General features: G+C 43.6%; 1 protein-coding gene across 5 annotated transcripts in view; it reads right to left on the reverse strand.

Annotated features, from left to right (window-relative positions):
* The window catches only part of APLP2 (amyloid beta precursor like protein 2), a 71,772-nt gene that overhangs the window by 25,663 nt on the left and 27,871 nt on the right, over positions 1-18,238 (reverse strand). For 4 of the 5 annotated variants that reach the window (XM_028501025.2, XM_024131240.3, XM_055091424.1 and 1 more), the window contains exons 2-3: positions 10,373-10,546; positions 9,418-9,541 (exon numbers count right to left, since the gene is read on the reverse strand). In XM_028501025.2, the coding sequence (XP_028356826.1) occupies positions 9,418-9,541; positions 10,373-10,546 (298 nt within the window). The remainder of the gene's footprint in view (positions 1-9,417; positions 9,542-10,372; positions 10,547-18,238) is intronic. The other variant, XM_055091425.1, reaches the window with a different exon arrangement.

Genomic DNA, 18,238 nt, shown 5'->3' on the forward strand with positions numbered 1-18,238 from the left:
TGCGGAGGCAAAGGGCAGCCCCTGATCTGCTGTGAGGGGGAGGTGTGCTCCCGCCATCGCAGGCAGCCACGGCACATCAAAACAGCCTTCCGCGGGGCAGTGAGGTTTCACTCTGCCATTAGCACAGGGACTTTGGGGACCAGATAGCTCAATTTGACACTAATGCAGAAGCACAACGGTTAGTTAGACACAGTGCTGCCCTCGAGGGCCCCAAAGGCTCTAGGGAGATAGAAACAAACTTTACCCATCAACCAGGCTTAAAATCGAAGCTTAAAAAGCAAAGCCCAGGGGTAAACTAGGATTCGCCTCCATCAGGAGAAGCACCCCGATACTCAGTCTAAGTAGAAATCACTGAAATTCTGACATCCAACCACCAGCTCACACTGTTGATGGTGACTGTATGGACTAAGCACTCTTTATATATATATATATATATATATATATATATAATTTTGTTTTTGTTTTGTCCGCACCTCCTGGCTTAAGGGATTCTCAGTTCCCCAACCAGGGATTGAACCGGGGCCTCGGCAGTGATAGCCCAGAATCCTAACCACTAGGCCACCAGGGAACTCCCTATGTTTGTTAATTTATGACAAAAAAGCAACAAAAGAGTACACTTAAGAGGCAGTGTGTACAGGGCTAAATGCCAGGGTTTAATCTCAGCACCACTGCTACTAGCAGAGAGGTCTTGGGCGAGTTACTCAAACTTTCTGTGCTTCAGTTTCTTTATCTTGCTGCTGTGAGGCCGGATGTAATATGTACAACACGGGAAAAGCTTAGAGCAGAATCTGGTACATAGTAAGCACTAAGCATTATTTAAGTATTAGCTCTAATTACTGATGTTAATGCTGTTAGTTTCAAGTCCCGAGTAACTAGTTTTATACAAACTATACAACCACAGTTATCAAGAAATCTATAGTTAGGCAACAGTTCATATCCTTTAATTTGTAAAACCTCAATTTTACATGTATAACTGCAACATCAGAGAAAAAGTTCAGACAGCAATTTCACTACTATATATATTCTATAGAAACAATAACCAAACTGGGTTTTAAAAATATAGTGGAGTACGACATATCATTTCATTTTAGTTAAAAATGCATTAACTAAATCTGCTTATATTACACCTTAGATAAACCCCAAAATGATATAAAGTAAAAAAGCAAGTTATAAAAGGTCAAGTGCAGTATGACATCATTAATATCAGTTTTGAAACATAAAAACAAATTGTTTATAGACACATTCGTATGTAGCAAAAGTATTAAAAACAGGCATGGGAATGATACACCCTGATAGTGGGGTAGCAGTGACCTCCAAGGGTAGGGAGGGAGGGAGGGAAGGGATGTAAGGATGGGACTCTGGGACATTTAATCCCTTAATTAAAAAATAAGATGGAGATTAAGCAAATATGGCAAGTCCGCACACAGCAGCAACAAAAACCCAATGCAGCACCCCCCCCCAAAAAAAAAAAAAAAAGCAAATATGGCAAAACAGGGAAGAACTTAAATCAGGATAGTGAGTACATGAGTGACCATCATATTATGTTTTATCTTTTCAATATGCTTGAAATAAAATGAAATTAAGTTTAAAATTTTAAAAACTTTAATGCAAGGAATTTAATAATTAACTCCATGCTAAACTGTAAGATTAAACGCCATCAATCTTCTGCTATGGAGTCATGATTAAATTGATCTGTCTGACCTCTGAAAACCAAAAAAGAACTAACGCCACTGATTTAAAACAGAATAGCACTCCTTGATTCAACAATTCCAATTCTAAAACCATACTCTTAGGAAGTAATTAAGAAAGTGAACAAAGATATTCATTACAGAATTGTTAATATCAAAAAAAAAAACCGGAACCAGGGCTTCCCTGGTGGCGCAGTGGTTAAGAATCCGCCTGCCAATGCAGAGGATGCGGATTCGAGCCCTGGTCAGGAAGATCCCACATGCCGCGGAGCAACGAAGCCCGTGCGCCACAACTATTGAAGCCTGTGCGCCTAGAGCCCATGCTCCGCAACAAGAGAAGCCACCACAATGAGAAGAAGCCCACTTGCCACAACTAGAGAAAGGCTGCTTGCAGCAACGAAGACTCAACACAGCCAAAAATAAAATAAATAAATTTATTAAAAAACAAAAACGGAACCAACCTAAATGTTCCTCAATAGGGAATTAGTTAAATAATGGTACTTAATGGAATACCATGGGGTTATAAGAAACATGGTTAAATATCTGTATATAACATGGAAACATTTCCATTTCCATGACGGTTTAATAATTTTAACAATCATTTAACAAATAAGCAAAGGAATAAACACACCCAATATCCCTAACCTCTCCTTAAGCCTGGTTAACTCCTTAAGGCTAAATCTGTTTAAAAAGACAGACTCAAAAGATGTATGCATCCCTAAGAGTGGCACATAATAGATGTTCAGTAAATGTCAACTTTTTAAAAAAGTACTAAACAGGAAAGCATATTTAGTATGATCCAATTTAGGAAAAAAAAAAAAAAAGCATTTAGAAGCACACATTTCCATGTGTATCCAAAGAAAAAAAGTCTTGTCTATACACCAAAATGTTAATATGGTTAATGGAGTGCAGAAACTGGAAAGGATTGTTTTTCCTTTCCTTTTTCCCAATTTCTTTTATTTAAAACAAAAACTTTTTAAACATGTAAATTAAAAGAGGAACGCATTTCAATCCCAGCATCAGTTCTGTCATTTCACTGCTACTTTTTGCCTTTGATACAAATAATTATCAGAAACTTCTAGGAAAAAGACTGACCTAAGCACATCAGTATTACTCTGTTTTACAGAAAAACACTGAAGATGGTTTGGTCTCACTTTAAAAGTTTATCTAAGGTTGTAACAATTCTCAATTTAACCCGTTGGAGTACAACAGACAGTGCCCGCAATTCCCTAAGTCACTGGAAACCTATATTGTTTTTGCTATTCAAGGCAAGAAGCTGGTCAATGAACACGGCAATTTAGCAAAATCTAAACTATAGGCTTTTATTTAAGCTGCATTTATGATTTATCTTCAGTCTCCACTCATTCCCTGTGATACTGTTCTTCCTTCATACCACCTCCCACCAGCAGGGCCATGGCAGCCATCAGGTCTTAGAGACTTTTCAGAGTTGATAAAATTCCTTTCAAAGTAACAAAGGCTGCTCACCCACTTGGGAAAGCCCCTTGATACCAACACTCATATGTATAAATAAACCCACTGCAAAAGTACTCTGCGGTTGGGACTTCCCTGGAGGTCCAGTGGTTAGGACTCTGTGCTCTCACTGCGGAGGGCCCAGGTTCCATCCCAGGTCGGGGAAATAAAATCCCACAAGCCGCACAGTGCAGCCAAAAAAAAAAAAAGTACTCTCTGGTTGCAAACAGGAAGACCATGTCATTTACAGGGCCCTTGGAAGCTGTAAGCAGCGGGGAGAAAGCCTGCTGTAATGAGAGAAAACCAAGAAAATTAACCTGACCACCCAACGTGAGTTTTTGGGAGGTCTGGTAGCCACCCTTAGCACATGTCTTGGAGGTAAATAGGGCTGTGAGAAGTTAAAGAGCCTGAACAATCGTCATGAACAGAAACATACACCTTGCACAAGGGTCCACAGTGGGAAGAGGGTGAACTGCTGACGGGCTGTCAGGAACTCAAAGGCAGAAGACGACTTGCGGACACACACCTGCAGTGGACGAGTAAGCTCCGAGCTCACTCCGGGCCCCACCTCAAAGCTTCTGAGAACAAGACCCTTCCTGGCAGTCTTCACCACAGTAATACTCCCCATTCAAATCTCCTTCCAGAAATTACCAACAACAGAAACAGTCATGGGCTCACAAAGCTCTCTTCTTTTGATGCAGGAGCCAGTCTATATATAAATGTCAGAGATGACTAACTCCTTCCCCCCAAATACCAGCAGCTTTGCTTCTTCACAGTTCACCAACTCTATCCCACTCAGATCATCCTATTTATTTAGATAAAATCTTATGGATAAACAGGCAATTCGTAATAACGTAAGATATAAGATTCATTTTGAGAGGCAAGGTTGAAGTATAACTTCTCACCAAATATACTGAATATCGGTGAAAAGAGTCACACTGGTGGATGGTCAAGCATGCTCTCAAAATAGGGCAGAACTGAGTGACAGGTGCACAGATGTCTACAGACAGAGAGACACCAGGCCTGACGCCAACCCTACCCGTTACCTAAATTCATTCTCAAACAGGCTTCAAGAGTGCTAATCAAGACGCACCCTCTTCCTCTAAAGCTAGCAAAACAATGGCAAACAAAAACCGTGTCTGAGGACATCCATAACGCCCCTGGAACAACCAAACCAATTAATACGGGTACCCAACCAATTAGACATAGCCTGTTTTCCCATCTCCTTGCCCTTTGGCCTGCCTGTGCTTTGGGTTTGCTGGGCAGTAATATCTTAAAGGGGGTTTCAGGGCTGAAGCTAACCACACTATGACCATCTCTTTACTGCAACACGTGGTATTCACCTTAACACGTATAAAAGGACTCACTGTGGTTATTTCTGGTGAATAAAATATATAGGATGCTTGCTTTTTACTGGATTAATTTTTAGTAGTTTGTATGTTAGAAGAATTGTGTATGGTTGTGTAACTCAGTGAATATACTATAAACCATTCAACAGTACACTTTAAAATGGATGAATTATACAGTATGTGAAATATATCTCAACAAATCTGTTTTTAAGAAGCAGAGAGACTGATTATTTACAGGGAATATTGAGCAAATAAATTGGAGGTATCAATATGAACTCACTGCTTTTAATATCCACATGTATAGAAATATAGATTTATATGTACATGAATATGTGTATATAAATACATTTCATAGGTCTGTCTGCTGAGTGGGCCTAGAAGCAATAATAGCATAATAGCAGTAAGCACACCTAATACCCAGATTTTGGTTTCTAAATACCATTCCCCACTAAATAAAACCATTTCTTCTTGGAGAAATGGCTGACTCCAGGGGTGGGGTAGGGAACACAGGATGAGCCTGGAGCATCTTTTTGTACCAGAAAGTAAGGAAGCTTTCAAAGAATAATAGGGACATAGCAAAAAGACACAGGAGTCAGCATGAAGAGGGTCCCACTGGACAAATCTGGACAGTGAGTCCATAATGAAATGAATAAATGAATGCAGACACCACCTTAGCCAGGTGATAAAAGTTATCACCGGTCATGAAACAAAGTGACATCATGCAATTCCTAAGATGATTCAGAGAGAAGAATACTTATGTGACAGTGCCCTCAAAAATGCACAAATCAAAAGGATCCTAAGACAGACCCAAATGGCATTCTACAAAGTCACTGGCCTGTACTCTAAAAACCAAAGTTAAGAAAGACAAGGAGGGCTTCCCTGGTGGCGCAGTGGTTGAGAGTCCGCCTGCCGATGCAGGGGAACCGGGTTCGCGCCCCGGTCTGGGAGGATCCCACGTGCCGCGGAGCGGCTGGGCCCGTGAGCCATGGCCGCTGAGCCTGCGCGTCCGGAGCCTGTGCTCCGCAACGGGAGAGGCCACAACAGTGAGAGGCCCACGTTCCGGGAAAAAAAAAAAAACCAAAACCTGCGGGGAGATACAAGTGGTAAGATTAATTTTACCGTATTAATCAAATGTTAACAGTTGGAAAATCTGAAATCTGAGGAAAGGATTTAATGGAAGCTCTTTGTACTATTTTTGCAACCATTCTGTAAATTTGAAATTATTTTAAAACTGTTATTATTTTTAATTTTTTTTCCCCCTATTTTTGGCCATGCCGCATGGCATGCGGGATCTTAGTTTCCTGACCAGGGATCGAACCCACGCCCCCTGCAATGGAAGCACGGCATCTTAGCCACCAGACCGCCAGGGAAGTCCCGTATTATTTTTAAGTTAAAAAGGCAAAAATAACCCTGAAAGACTAGAACCAAAAGGCTTTCTAAGGAGCCTACGGTAAAAAGAAAGTGGTGCTGATAATTAACCAGTGCCTGGGGACCCTAAAGGGGTGGGGACAGGGACAGAGAGACATTACAACCTTCTGCTTCTCAAATGATGACAAGGAATTGGCAGTACTTTTTTCCTAACCTCCCTTAAACTCCAGTCACCTGGTCCCCTACTAGCTTAGCCTCAGGCAACTGTTTTATTTATTTAAAAATACCAACAGGTAGCTCTCCTTCCTGGTTAAGAAGTTGTCCAAATGGATGCTGCTGTAAACACAGTAACTGTCTGAATTTAGTAACACTGAAGACTGTATTATGCATTATTCAGTGACCACAATGCAAAGAAGGTATTGAATGGTTTACGGTCAAATTGTTTTATGCATCTAGTTAATGACAATATCATGCATCGTCTGGTTCTCTGGCCCTGAAAAACTCAAACTGTAACATTTAGAAAAGAACGTTTTCGCTGTGCATCAGCTATGGTAGTGGTCTTGTAATCAACAGACAGCATCCTAGTTCCAGGCATGGTCTTGACTGTGGGGACAGAGAAGACTAAAGCCGTGTCCCTCCTCCCAAGGTGCTCAAAGTGTAGCTGGAGAAAGACACATCAACAGACTGGCATCGTGCAGGGTGATGGGGCACCGGCGGCAACAAAGAGGAGCTGAGAAATCTGGACGTCAAGACAGAAATTAGAGCAGCAGGAAAGGCTTCCTTTAAAGGAGGTGTCCCTGAGATGAGTGTGAAAAGGAGAACTCGCCAAGCAAAGTGAGTACATAAAGTCACTCCAGTGGGAGCTGGACTGCATGTGGCAGGAGCCACGAGGTGGACGTGCTGCGGTGGGAGCATGGAGCAGGGGTGGGAAGGACGGAGCAGGGGCGGGGAGGACGGAGCAGGGGCAGGGAGGACGGAGAAGGGGCGGGGAGAATGGAGAAGGGGAGGGGAGGACGGAGAAGGGGCGGGGAGGACGGAGCAGGGGTGGGGAGGACAGAGCAGAGCTAAGCAAGGGCCGCACCATGCAGTTTCCAAACTGTGCTAAGGCGCTTACACCTGGTCTTTTAGGTGAAGAAGGGCTACTGAAAGGTTTTATGTGCAGGAGAGACAGTTCAGTCTTCATTTTGGATCAGCGAGGGCAATGGACTGAACAGAACCGAGAAACGCGCAGAAGCGGTTCTCACAGTCCAGGCAGGAAATGATAAAAGACTGAGCTACAGCAGGGGACTCGGACGGACCAGCCAGAGGTTCCCAAAGTTTCCCCAGTCACGGTACTCTGGGTGTCCCAGGAGTTTTTTCACAGCACCCCCCAGGACAAAAGGGTGCCAAAAAGTTAAGTAGTCAGGGCGACAACTTAGTAAAAAGCACCTGTGTCTGACACCTCGTGCCTGCTGGGCACTGCACAACTTCTCCTGCACGGCAGTAAACTCAGCACCATCACCCCCATTTCTTCAGCAATTCTGGTGCAATGCTGGCTTTTCCTCACAGAAACCACTAAGAAGCAGCCCCACAAAGACATGAGGTCCTCGAAAGGAACGCGATGAGCTGATGCTGAAACTGTGAATGCCTCCAGCTAGTTCACAATCTCTGACATGTTTTCCTTGAAAATCAAAAATATCCCCAGTTCCCTGGGGTGCCTTTGTGCACAGTTTGGGAACCACGGTTATAAGCCATATTTAAGAGGTAAAAATCAGGCTGCCTTGAGAACTGGCTGGGTGTGGGGAGATACAGGTCTCCCAGATCTCCAGCGCAGCGTCCTGGGTGGGTAGTGGAGCCAACAAGTGACAAAGAACATGCAGGATGGGGAAGACCAGGCCACAAAGCCTCTGGTAATGACAGTGCAAAAAGGAAGAAAATGATTGCTAGGTACTATCTATCGTGTACGAATATTCAAGGGTACTCTCTTAAGTGTGAGAATTTTACAGAGAATGAATGAAACCTCATACTCAGAGATTTCTTACAGCCAAAGGGAATGAAAGAACATCTTTAAACCACACCACACAAAACCATTCACAAGCCTCACACTACTGCATGGGGCTCAGTTTTAAGTAAATGGTGTTAAGCACACACCATGTCCTCTTTTCCCGGTACTCAATACTTTTAGAACAAAGTAACTGCTACGGTAAATACTGTTATTCAGGTGCTGCCTCTTCCTGTCACTTTGCTACACGTGAGAATGAGAAAAGCAATGAGTTCCATGTTAGGAAAGGTTTTTTTTGTTGCTGTTGTTTTTAAATAAATTTAGTTATTTATTTTTGGCTGCATTGGGTCTTCGTTGCTGCACGCAGGCTTTCTCTAGTTGCGGCGAGCGGGGGCTACCCTTCGTTGTGGTGCGCAGGCTTCTCGTTGCAGTGGCCTCTCTTGCTGTGGAGCACCGGCTCTAGGCGCACGGGCTTCAGTAGTTGTGGCACGTGGGCTCAGTAGTTGTGGCTCGCGGGCTCTAGAGCACAGGCTCAGCAGTTGTGGCACACGGGCTTAGTTGCTCCGCGGCATGTGGGATCTTCCCGGACCAGGGCTCGAACCCGTGTCCCCTGCATTGGCAGGCGGATTCTTAACCACTGCACCACCAGGGAAGTCCCAGAAAGGTTTTAATGAAGGAGGGAGGGGAACAGGTTAAGTTAATGGTTAAAATTAAATACATCCGCAGAACTACCCAGGCTATGTTAGTGCTCTATCTATGTCAGTCCTATCACGGATCATCTAAAATTGATCGTTTCGCCCTTTTAAGTTTTTACGACCAAATCTGTTCCTGAATCAGCCAGGCAACAGACGCGCAAACGTAACTCAGATGCGTCAACGATCAGTGGTCAGGATGCGCACATTCACTAAAAAAGCATTTGGAGCAGCGACTCTACTTATGGGTAATAAAATGTTATGGTTGCACTTGAGTTAGGTCTGACTGCTAAAAGAAACACACAGAGTCATAAAACACCCTTATCAGCTGACCCTTCAGTAAGGCAGGTGGCACAGGGACTGGCCGACGCATCCCTGTCTACAGGCAGCTACAACTCACTTCTTCGGCTTCTGAAAACCGCCACAGGTTTGGTCTGGCTAACAATACACAATTTCGGTGCTTGCAAAATGTGTGTAGGGCAAAGTAAGGGGAACAAAAGACCACCCCTCGGCTGCTTCGGTACTATTGATACCAGGACTATAAACAGTAATTTCAAATTCTCAGTGTGAACGAAGCTGGACCACTCTGAGGGCAGCATGCTCACTCAGGGGTGTGGAAAAGGCTCATCCTGAAAAAACAGAGGACGCCCATGATGGGAGAGGTGGAGTTAGTGACCATCAAAGACAAGTCACCGATCGACACCAGAAAGCCGTGAGTATTCAAAAGAGACAGTCCCCCAATAAATTCCTGCAGCCCTTGGCTTCTTAAGAGATGACGACATCTCACTGTGAGCCAGGTGAAGATGAAATGTAAAACTGGGGACCCCGTGTTCCTGAGAAGTAACCCAGAGGTGCTCCAGGACGCTCACCGAGGCACTTGAAGGGGATCACGACGTGAGTCTTGCACTGCTTCTTGTCCCTCCGGCACCAGTTGTCCACGCTGACTGGCTGGTTTGCCTCCATCACATTTGTGATCTGTAGTTCTGGATACATCTGCAAGGGAAGAGGAAACACACACAGTAGGCTGACTTTGTCCATAAAAGATGAACACTCGCTGGTGAGCCAGGACGAGTGTCTGTGTGCTCAGCTTCCCCATCGTCCTACGTAAATCTGGAGTCCCCTCTGCTGCCTGCTTCCAACGGAACTAATCAAGTAAAGAGATACTGTAACTGTTAGCTTTCTTTTGACAGGTAGATTCTGGACCACTTCTAACACATTCTCTTTGAGAAAAGACCTACACAAGCAGCAAGCGTTCAGCCCCAAACAAGTCTATTAGGTATCAAGTCCACTTGCAGGGTGTGTGTAAATAGCTGAGTTCAAGAACTAAAACATTTAAGAGGCAAATCTATGGAAGTGTGTGTTAATGAAATTATAGAATAATATTCCAACCCTGACCCCAAAGGCTAGTTTTGCTAAGAAATTAAAACATCTCATACCCTTTTCTACGTCAAGCGTTGACCCAAAAAGTCTGCTGAATCAGACGTGAGATCCCTTATGATACTGGTGGCTTCTACCAGCAAGTGCAAAACACAAGCACACAAGTGACATTGGGCTTGTTTCACAACTTCCCATAACACGTGGGAAGCCAAGGGAACCAGGCTGCACTTCTAAGGCCCTGCCAAGCTTCTGCAGTATTCCGTCCAGAAAGGACAGAGAGCTCAGAGCACACCCAGGCCAAGTGCACACTCAGAACAAAAGCCTGCTGCCCCCATCATTACCAGCTTGGTCTTAGGTCAAAACAGCAGAATGACAGAGCACCTATTTCTAAAGTAAACAGGTTCAAACGTGACCCAGAAACGTTTAAGTTTCTGGCAGCACGCTTACCTCCTGACAGTACTGGAGAACTTCTTCTTTTGTTCCGAAGCAGCTCTGAGTGCCTGTTGGGTCAGGTTCCCATTTCCCAGTCTGAATGTTCACGTGCATATTTAGCTTTCCACAAAACATTGCAATCTGAGGCTCAGCAACAGCAAACCCTGTTCCGGCGTTGGCTGCGAGGGCCTATCGAAGGGAAAATAAATTCCAGGTTCACTCCCAAGAGGCTGGCACGGAAGGAGAGTCACTTAGCGGTTTGTGACAGTAGAATTGACCTTTTAAAAAATCTTCATTACTTACTATTTTTTCTTCATAAACAAATCCTTTTCCCAGGAACTAAGCCAGAATAAAAAATGACCTTTGGACATATATAATCAGAGAGAAATGTGCGTGGGAACTGTAACCACCACTGCCCATCTAGATACTTCTGACTTGGGAACCCATAATCCACCTGCAGTCCCCTCTAATACAAGCAAACCCACTTTCCATTCCTTAATACACCAAAACACAAAAGTATAGAACAGCGAGAGGTCCAGCAATTTTACTCAATTCACTTACATGACAAAATTTTATTGAGCAACTACTATTTTTGCACAACAATGTGCTAAATGCGCAGGACACAAGGCTGAGCAAAAGGTTACGGCCCCTGCCCTCTTGGGGCTTATGGTCTAGTTCAAGAGTCAATTCTCACACAAAAAGATTTCCAGATGTCTTACGAAGGAAAAGAACACAGAGCTGAAGGAGCATACAAAACAAAAAGGGAATGTGACTTAGGCTTGGGTAGGAGGTGATGGGGAAGCTTCCTGAACTGTGACACTGGAGTAGCTTTGGCCATCCCCGTTGGGGGAGAATGTAGACTGTGAGTCTGTGGAGGGTCTAAGGGAAGGGTGGGTGGCACACATGGTCAAGGCTGGATGGTCTGTAGACCAAGAAAGGATGGAGTGCTGAGGGTTCTAAGTACAGAGTTAATATTTTTCAAATGCAGCTCTGATGTTCTCTGTAGGCAGGGGGATGGCTCAGGGAGCTGGAGAGATGACAGTACTTGGGTAAGGCAGCACCGGCAGACAGCAATGCAGGAAAGACTGGGTGACAATGGCTGGGGGGTGACCAAGAGGCAGCGTGGCTCGCGTAACTCAGTGAGCAATGGCGTCGTGCATGGAAAGGGAACACTAAAAGGGATTTCATGAACAATTTTATCTTGTGTTAGGAAAAAAAATCAACTATTCGTAGCCATCAATAGCTCACAAATTACAGGTGAGAAAAAACATTTAGGTATGATGACAGTAAGGCTCTTATAAAGTCTCGTGCACCAGAAAAAACACAGGCATCCCTGCATCTAAAGATATACCAATATTGATGGTTACATTCACAATAAAGTTCTGTGGTCTCTCCTCGTGGGTAAGTTCTTTCAAAACAAAATTTAAACATCTTTTTAAAATGTTAAAACTTGAGGGGTCGGGTTAGACTATCTGGCCTATTATGATCTTTTCAAAAAGAGCAAAGAGCATTAGTATTAAATGGTCTTCCTATTAACAAGAAGTAGATTTGACTTTTTTTTTTTTTTTGCTGTACCCTGCAGCTTGTGGGATCTCAGTTCCCCGACCAGGGATCAAACCCACGCCTTTGGCAGTGAAAACACAGAGTCCTAACCACTGGACCGCTAAGGAATTCCCTGACTTTTAAAATACATGGAAACCTGTGTGCTTTCCAGGCAAGTCTCCTGTGTTTGTGCTGATGGACTGGTTACACAGACATGAACGGTCCTTCCAATTAGGAGCCTACGTTTGACTCAGAAATACATCCCAACCTTCTTATAGGACAAATTTACAACCTACATGTTTTGCTTAGGAGCTTCTTAAAATTAGTCTGCTTTCCAGCAGTGTGAGAGAAGGAAGCACGAACACTTGCTGGATAGCTGGGAGAAAGCTAATCTGGATCTAAAATGTCGCCAAGATCAATCAGGGTTGAAAAACCCCTCAATTAAATCCAACGAGGAGAACAGTCAGCAACTTTACTAAGTAGAATAGACTGTCAGCTCACTGTGATGAATAATCATCTATTAAAGTAGAAGACAGATGCTGTGCGTTCACAGTAACTGCATATGAAGCTACAGACTGGTGTTAAGTCCTGTCTCCCCCAAAGAAAGAAAAAACATTTAAAGGTATCTGTGGAAAGAAGGTGGAGGTAGTACCTTAATGGCGTTTAATTCAAACAGATCATTAAAAGGCATAAAGATGCACACGACAAAGGCACTTAATTCTCACACTGAGCTGGAGATGTGCACAAAAATGCCTCTTCTACTGGCCATTCTTCTTCTGGGAGCCATATCTAAGGATTAATGCTAGAAACTTGGGTTATGATACGGAGGGAAATGGGCACACAGTACCTAAGTGGTACATACAGAGAGACAAAGGCAAGCAAACCCCAGGGATGCTCTGTGCACCGAAACCAGTGTTCCAGCAAATTCCTTCCTTCCTACTCTTCAAAAGCTCAGACAGAAACAAAGAAAGAAAATCCAGGAAGACCATAAATATGTAAGCAAGAAAGCCAAATCTACAGGTTAGAAGGAAAGTATTTCCTAAACCTGCTATAAATGAACTACCACAGTTAAACGTGAAAGACGCTGAGCCATCCTTTCTAAATTCTCTCTACGGACTCGTATATTTTAACATTAAATAGGATGTCAGGGCGGTATCTAATCTTTCAGAAGTACAGGGGCGGGGGAGGGAGGCATTTGCCTCTTTAATTCCAAAAATGAATACTGGTAAGATACAGCATCAGTCAATTACATGAGCTCACCCAGGCCACAGCCGGGGCACGGTCAAAACTGTGCAAGCAGTCGCTCATCACATTAAAGATGACAGTCCACGTGTGGCTCGCTATGGCTGTTGGCTGAAGGGCCACAAGAGTTCCAACTGTACGAATGCTCAGTTTAAGGTCAACCACTGAGGTCAATACATCGGTGGTAAGTGCATTTGATCTTTGTGCAGAGATGGTCAACAGTGCCTTCCCGAAAGAGGATCTAAAATACCAGAGGTTAAAGCAGCAGGAAGAGGCAGCTTGGCAGCCACAGCTCCTCACATCAGTTACCACCAAGGAAAAGGAGGGTAACTGGAATGAGTCCAGACAGCTCATATGCTGCCGTGATTCATTTCTGAGTTCAGAAAGATTAATCCTTGTGGTCATCAGAGGCTCTCAAGAAGGTATCATCTGGAATATAAAAAGCCTCTGTGGACCACGTCTAGGGACCAACTAATCAAACATACCCCAACCTTACCTAGAGTATAACAGGATCGCTTTTTCCTGTAATGTTTGTTCTTCTTTCCTTTGAAAATGCTCTTATTTAATGTGCTCTCCATTTTCTGAGGCACACACTGTGCCTTGACCCATTACATCAACGTATAAATCAATCTGTTTCCTAACCTAACATGTTACAAATGGGATTTCGTTGCCAAGTCAGCACTTCTGATATCCTGTGAACCTGAAATCCTGTACGAAAGAAAATTAACGCCCCACGCTTGGGCACTGCGGCCAGCCCTTGATCTACGCACACTGCAGCATTTTTAAGGCTTTGAAAACAAATTGCATCAACTGCTCTCCTAGCCCAGCACTTCCATTTTACTTAATAACTCATTCTTATTAAGAAATTCCATTTTATTAATTTGACTCAGCTACCCAAGGATGGAAATTCAACTTGGTAAATAGTGCTTCTAGTAACTTGGTTGAAAACCTGAAATGGCTTTAAAGCAATAAATAAATAGAAACAAACATAAATCTGAACGTAACTTCAAACAGGGCCTTTAATCATCACCTCAAGAGAAGCAACTCCTGGGCCCACCTCAGCCCCACTTCCCTTCACAAAGCCTCCCAATCCAAAGCAAACAGGTAATCCATTACTTCCTTCCTCACTAAAGCTACTGCCCCAGATTCCAATTTGGCTCCAGGCTCTGTGAAAGTGCCTGCCATGGAGGAAGCATCCTCCAAAGAGGAGGGCTTTATTCTATTCCTGAGGGAGTCTGTTTCCTGCGACAGGAAGCGCTCCTGTGGTCCATGTACCCCCGAGAAGCAGGGCAGCACAGCTCCAGCTCCCATTAGAGCACTGTACGTGTAGCACCTACTCACCACCGGCACAGAAGTGACATCAAGACACAGACTCTTACTCAAAGACCCTCCTTTTTAAATGAAGAAGTCAGTGAAATGACAATCTATTCATGGATGTGAAGATCCTGTATTCATTTGTTTAAGTTCTGAATGGTACTTCATGATTCCTAAATTAAAATGACTTAGGTCTGTGTCCACAAACCTGCACCTAAGATTTACTTAATCAAAGTTTAAAAAATCCATAGTTTCAAGGTTATCGCCCCAATATATTAACTACAAAAGGGAAGACAAATTCCTTCACAGTGGAGACCCTGCTGTCAACCTCACCAGCCATAATTTGTGTAAGAGGACAGATGAGGAAAGACACACCAAGGGACTGTCTCAGACTGAAGGCTATGGAGAAAATAACAGATGCAACGTGGGAGCCCAGACAGGATCCTGGAACAGGAAAAGGACACTGGTGGGAAAACTAGAGCAGCATCTGAATAAGGCCTGTGCATCAGTTAACACTGCTGTACCAATGTCAACCTCCCAGCTTTGATAACTGCACGAGGGTTATGTCAGATGTTAATACTAAGAGAGGCGCAGTCTAAGGATACAGGGGAACTCCCTCTACTATTTTTGCAACTTTTAAAAAACTCTAAAATTAGTTCAAAATAAAAGTTTTGATTTTTTAAAATCCTGTTCATCACTTGCCTGAATTTCGACTGTGACTGCATGGTTTCAATCTGCAAAGAGAAGACACGCTCTTTGGTAGGGCAACAAGCCAGTATAATCAGAGCAGGCCCAATACCTGAAAAACCTAACTATTTATTCTGAACATACCCTAATGTAGTAAAACCCCATGCGTATATATATTACAGTTGATCTATCTCCAATGGGAGGACTATTACAATTCTGCCCAGAACCTCACGTATGAGAAACTCCACTTCTGTTACTGTTCAAAGGGTGACTGTAGTTTGAAGTCCCTAGTGCATCTTCCTCAGCAGTACAGCATGAAGCTTTCAATTTAAAAAAGCTCCAAGGACTTCCCTGGTGGCACAGTGGTTAAGAATCCACCTGCCGATGCAGGGGACACGGGTTTGGGCCCTGGTCCGGGAAGATCCCACATGCCACAAAGCAACTAAGCCCACGCACCACAACTACTGAGCCTGCGCTCTAGAGCCCACGAGCCACAACTACTGAGTCCATGCACCGCAACTACTGAAGCCTGCGTGCTCTAGGGGGCCCGTGAGCTGCAACTACTGAGCCCGCATGCTGCATCTACTGAAGCCCGCGCACCTAGAGCCCATGCTCCCCAACAAGAGAAGCCACCGCGATGAGAAGCCCGCGCACTGCCACGAAGAGTAGCCCCCGCTCGCCGCAACTAGAGAAATCCCGCGCGCAGCAACGAGGACCCACTGCAGCCAAAAAAAAAAAGCTCCAAATTTCAAACATTTCAACACACTATTTAATAAAATATCAGGATTCTTGTTAAGCATTTTCCAGCTTGAACAGCAAACTGAGAAACCTGTTCTTAAAAGTGACAGTTTATGTTACGCCAACTGCAAATCCTTGGCTTTTTATTGTTGTTGTTGTTAACATTTGAACTTAATTCTAATTAGAAGCTTGTGAATTAGGGTTATAGGCGGAAAAACTCTGAATGTAAAAAGCCATTATTCTTCCACTCATGTATGCCAGCTGTTAGGTATCATTTTCATAGGCAGTAATTTATACAAATAATCCCTGCTTTTATTAGAGCTGTAAATATTAAAGTATAAATGATGTATCATTTCCAAGACTAAAAATGGTTTAGACTGTCTCCAAGGCTTTTTATAGGAACGTGGAAATCTGTCCATCTGGATTACACTGGTAAGGATCCAAGCACCAAGATTTAAGAGAGGTCTGTCTTTCTGTATGTGTCTCTAAGATGAGAGCTAAGAGTCTTTTATAAAGGAAGTTACTGAAATACATAAAACACTTTCAAGTAAAAAAAAAAAAAAAAAAGGCAGAACAGTGTTTATGGATCTAAAATTCTCAAGTGAACAAGTTCTTTACAGGCTCCTGTGTTTCTTTCCAATTGCCTGTAATAGGAATTCCACGAAACTGACCTCCTCGGGTACAGAGGTCCTAGGGACGTGGCTCGGCCAGCCATCACCTTCCTTCCGCTCCTTCCACTGCTGACCCCGGAGGAAGTACGTGATGTGATGGTGAAGAGCACGGGCTGTACGAGGTGGACAAACCGTGACTGTGTTCCGGCCCCACCACTGACAGGCTGTGCCACGTTTGGCAGGTTCCCTAACCTCTCTGGACCTCAGTCTCCTGTCTATAAAATAAGGACAATAGTAACTACACACCGTAGTGCTGTTCTGAGGTTTAAATGAGTTTATTTAAACACATGTAAAGTGCTTGAAACAGTGCTTGTTACACAGGGGTTCTTCAAGTGTTGGTGGCTATTAGTATCAGGCTTTCAATTTCTTTATCTGTAAAACAGGGCTACTGACATACTATTCCTCTCAGGCCTGTTGTGGGATTAAATTAAGAGAATGCACGTAAGCACTGAGCACAACACCCAACCCAAACGTCAGCATCGCTATCATCGGCTGGCTCCTGAAGACGCCATTTTCTCTGGCTACAAGAACCAGGGCTTAGGTCATGGGCAGACCTCGTGACCAGTCATCCTTCCCAAACCCATGAAATGGGGTGAAGGCTGCACATTCCTTCTCTACCTTTGAAATCTGGACAGGCCTGAAAAGGGCTGCATTCACACTCCACATTCTATTTTGAGGGAATTCAGTCATCAAATGTTTATATGGCAATTTAATACTGCCTTACCATTTAAAAGAAAATCACTGGGGGGTTGCTGGCTTCCTAGTTCTGGTCCAGCTTCCAGCCAAATGGAAGTGAGGTCAAAATGAACCTGTGCTTTCTATAGAGACACTGCTGAGATCAAAAAAGCACTACGTTGTTTCTCTAAATCTGTTTTCTTGAGGGATATTCCCTTGACTTACAAGCTAAGTAGCCTCATGGAGGTTATTTAGTTTCTCTCCTGACCCCAGTTTTCACTTTTGGGCAACATAAATATGGCATTACCCAAATGTTAGGTATTACAATAAATGACACCCACAATATTAGCTTTGGCTCACACTACGGCAGACAGAAGTCTGCTTTCCTAAAGCTCCTGATGCATAAGAAACGTGGTTTGCAAACAAAGACGGCTTCCTCACTGAATAAAAATCTGCATGATTCCAAACAAAAGCAGTAATATGTCATGCTTTGAAGGCTGCTACCTGCAAAGGTCAGAAAGCCAGGAAGATGGAGTACAAATATTAACATCAGAGGATCTCCATGGTGTGAACTGGGTCTTCCCCTGGGCACTCATTGGCCAGTATTACTCAGGCAGCAACCAAGAGCCTGCGAAATAAACAGCCTAGACAGCGTTGGCGGGGGGTGTGTAGGCATGTTTCCTAAACCTTAAAAGGCTGAAATGATTTCAAGTAACAAACACCCAGAAATACAAATGATTAAATATTAGTCATTAAATATGTTCATTCTAAGTCATTCTTAGTGATTCACAGATGACAGAAATACTACAAATGATGGAGTTTTCTGTTGAATATCCAAGCACAAACCTGGCAATATTCTCAGAAGTTATAAGCGTACTTCTGGCTGATTTGATGCTCTATAATATTTTGTTTATTTTAAAGGCATTAAGTCAGTCATTAAAAATTAGGTAATTTTGGGGCTTCCCTGGTGGCGCAGTGGTTGAGAGTCCGCCTGCCGATGCAGGGGACGCGG

Source organism: Physeter macrocephalus, chromosome 16 (assembly GCF_002837175.3).
Source record: "Physeter macrocephalus isolate SW-GA chromosome 16, ASM283717v5, whole genome shotgun sequence".
NCBI lineage: Eukaryota > Metazoa > Chordata > Mammalia > Artiodactyla > Physeteridae > Physeter > Physeter macrocephalus.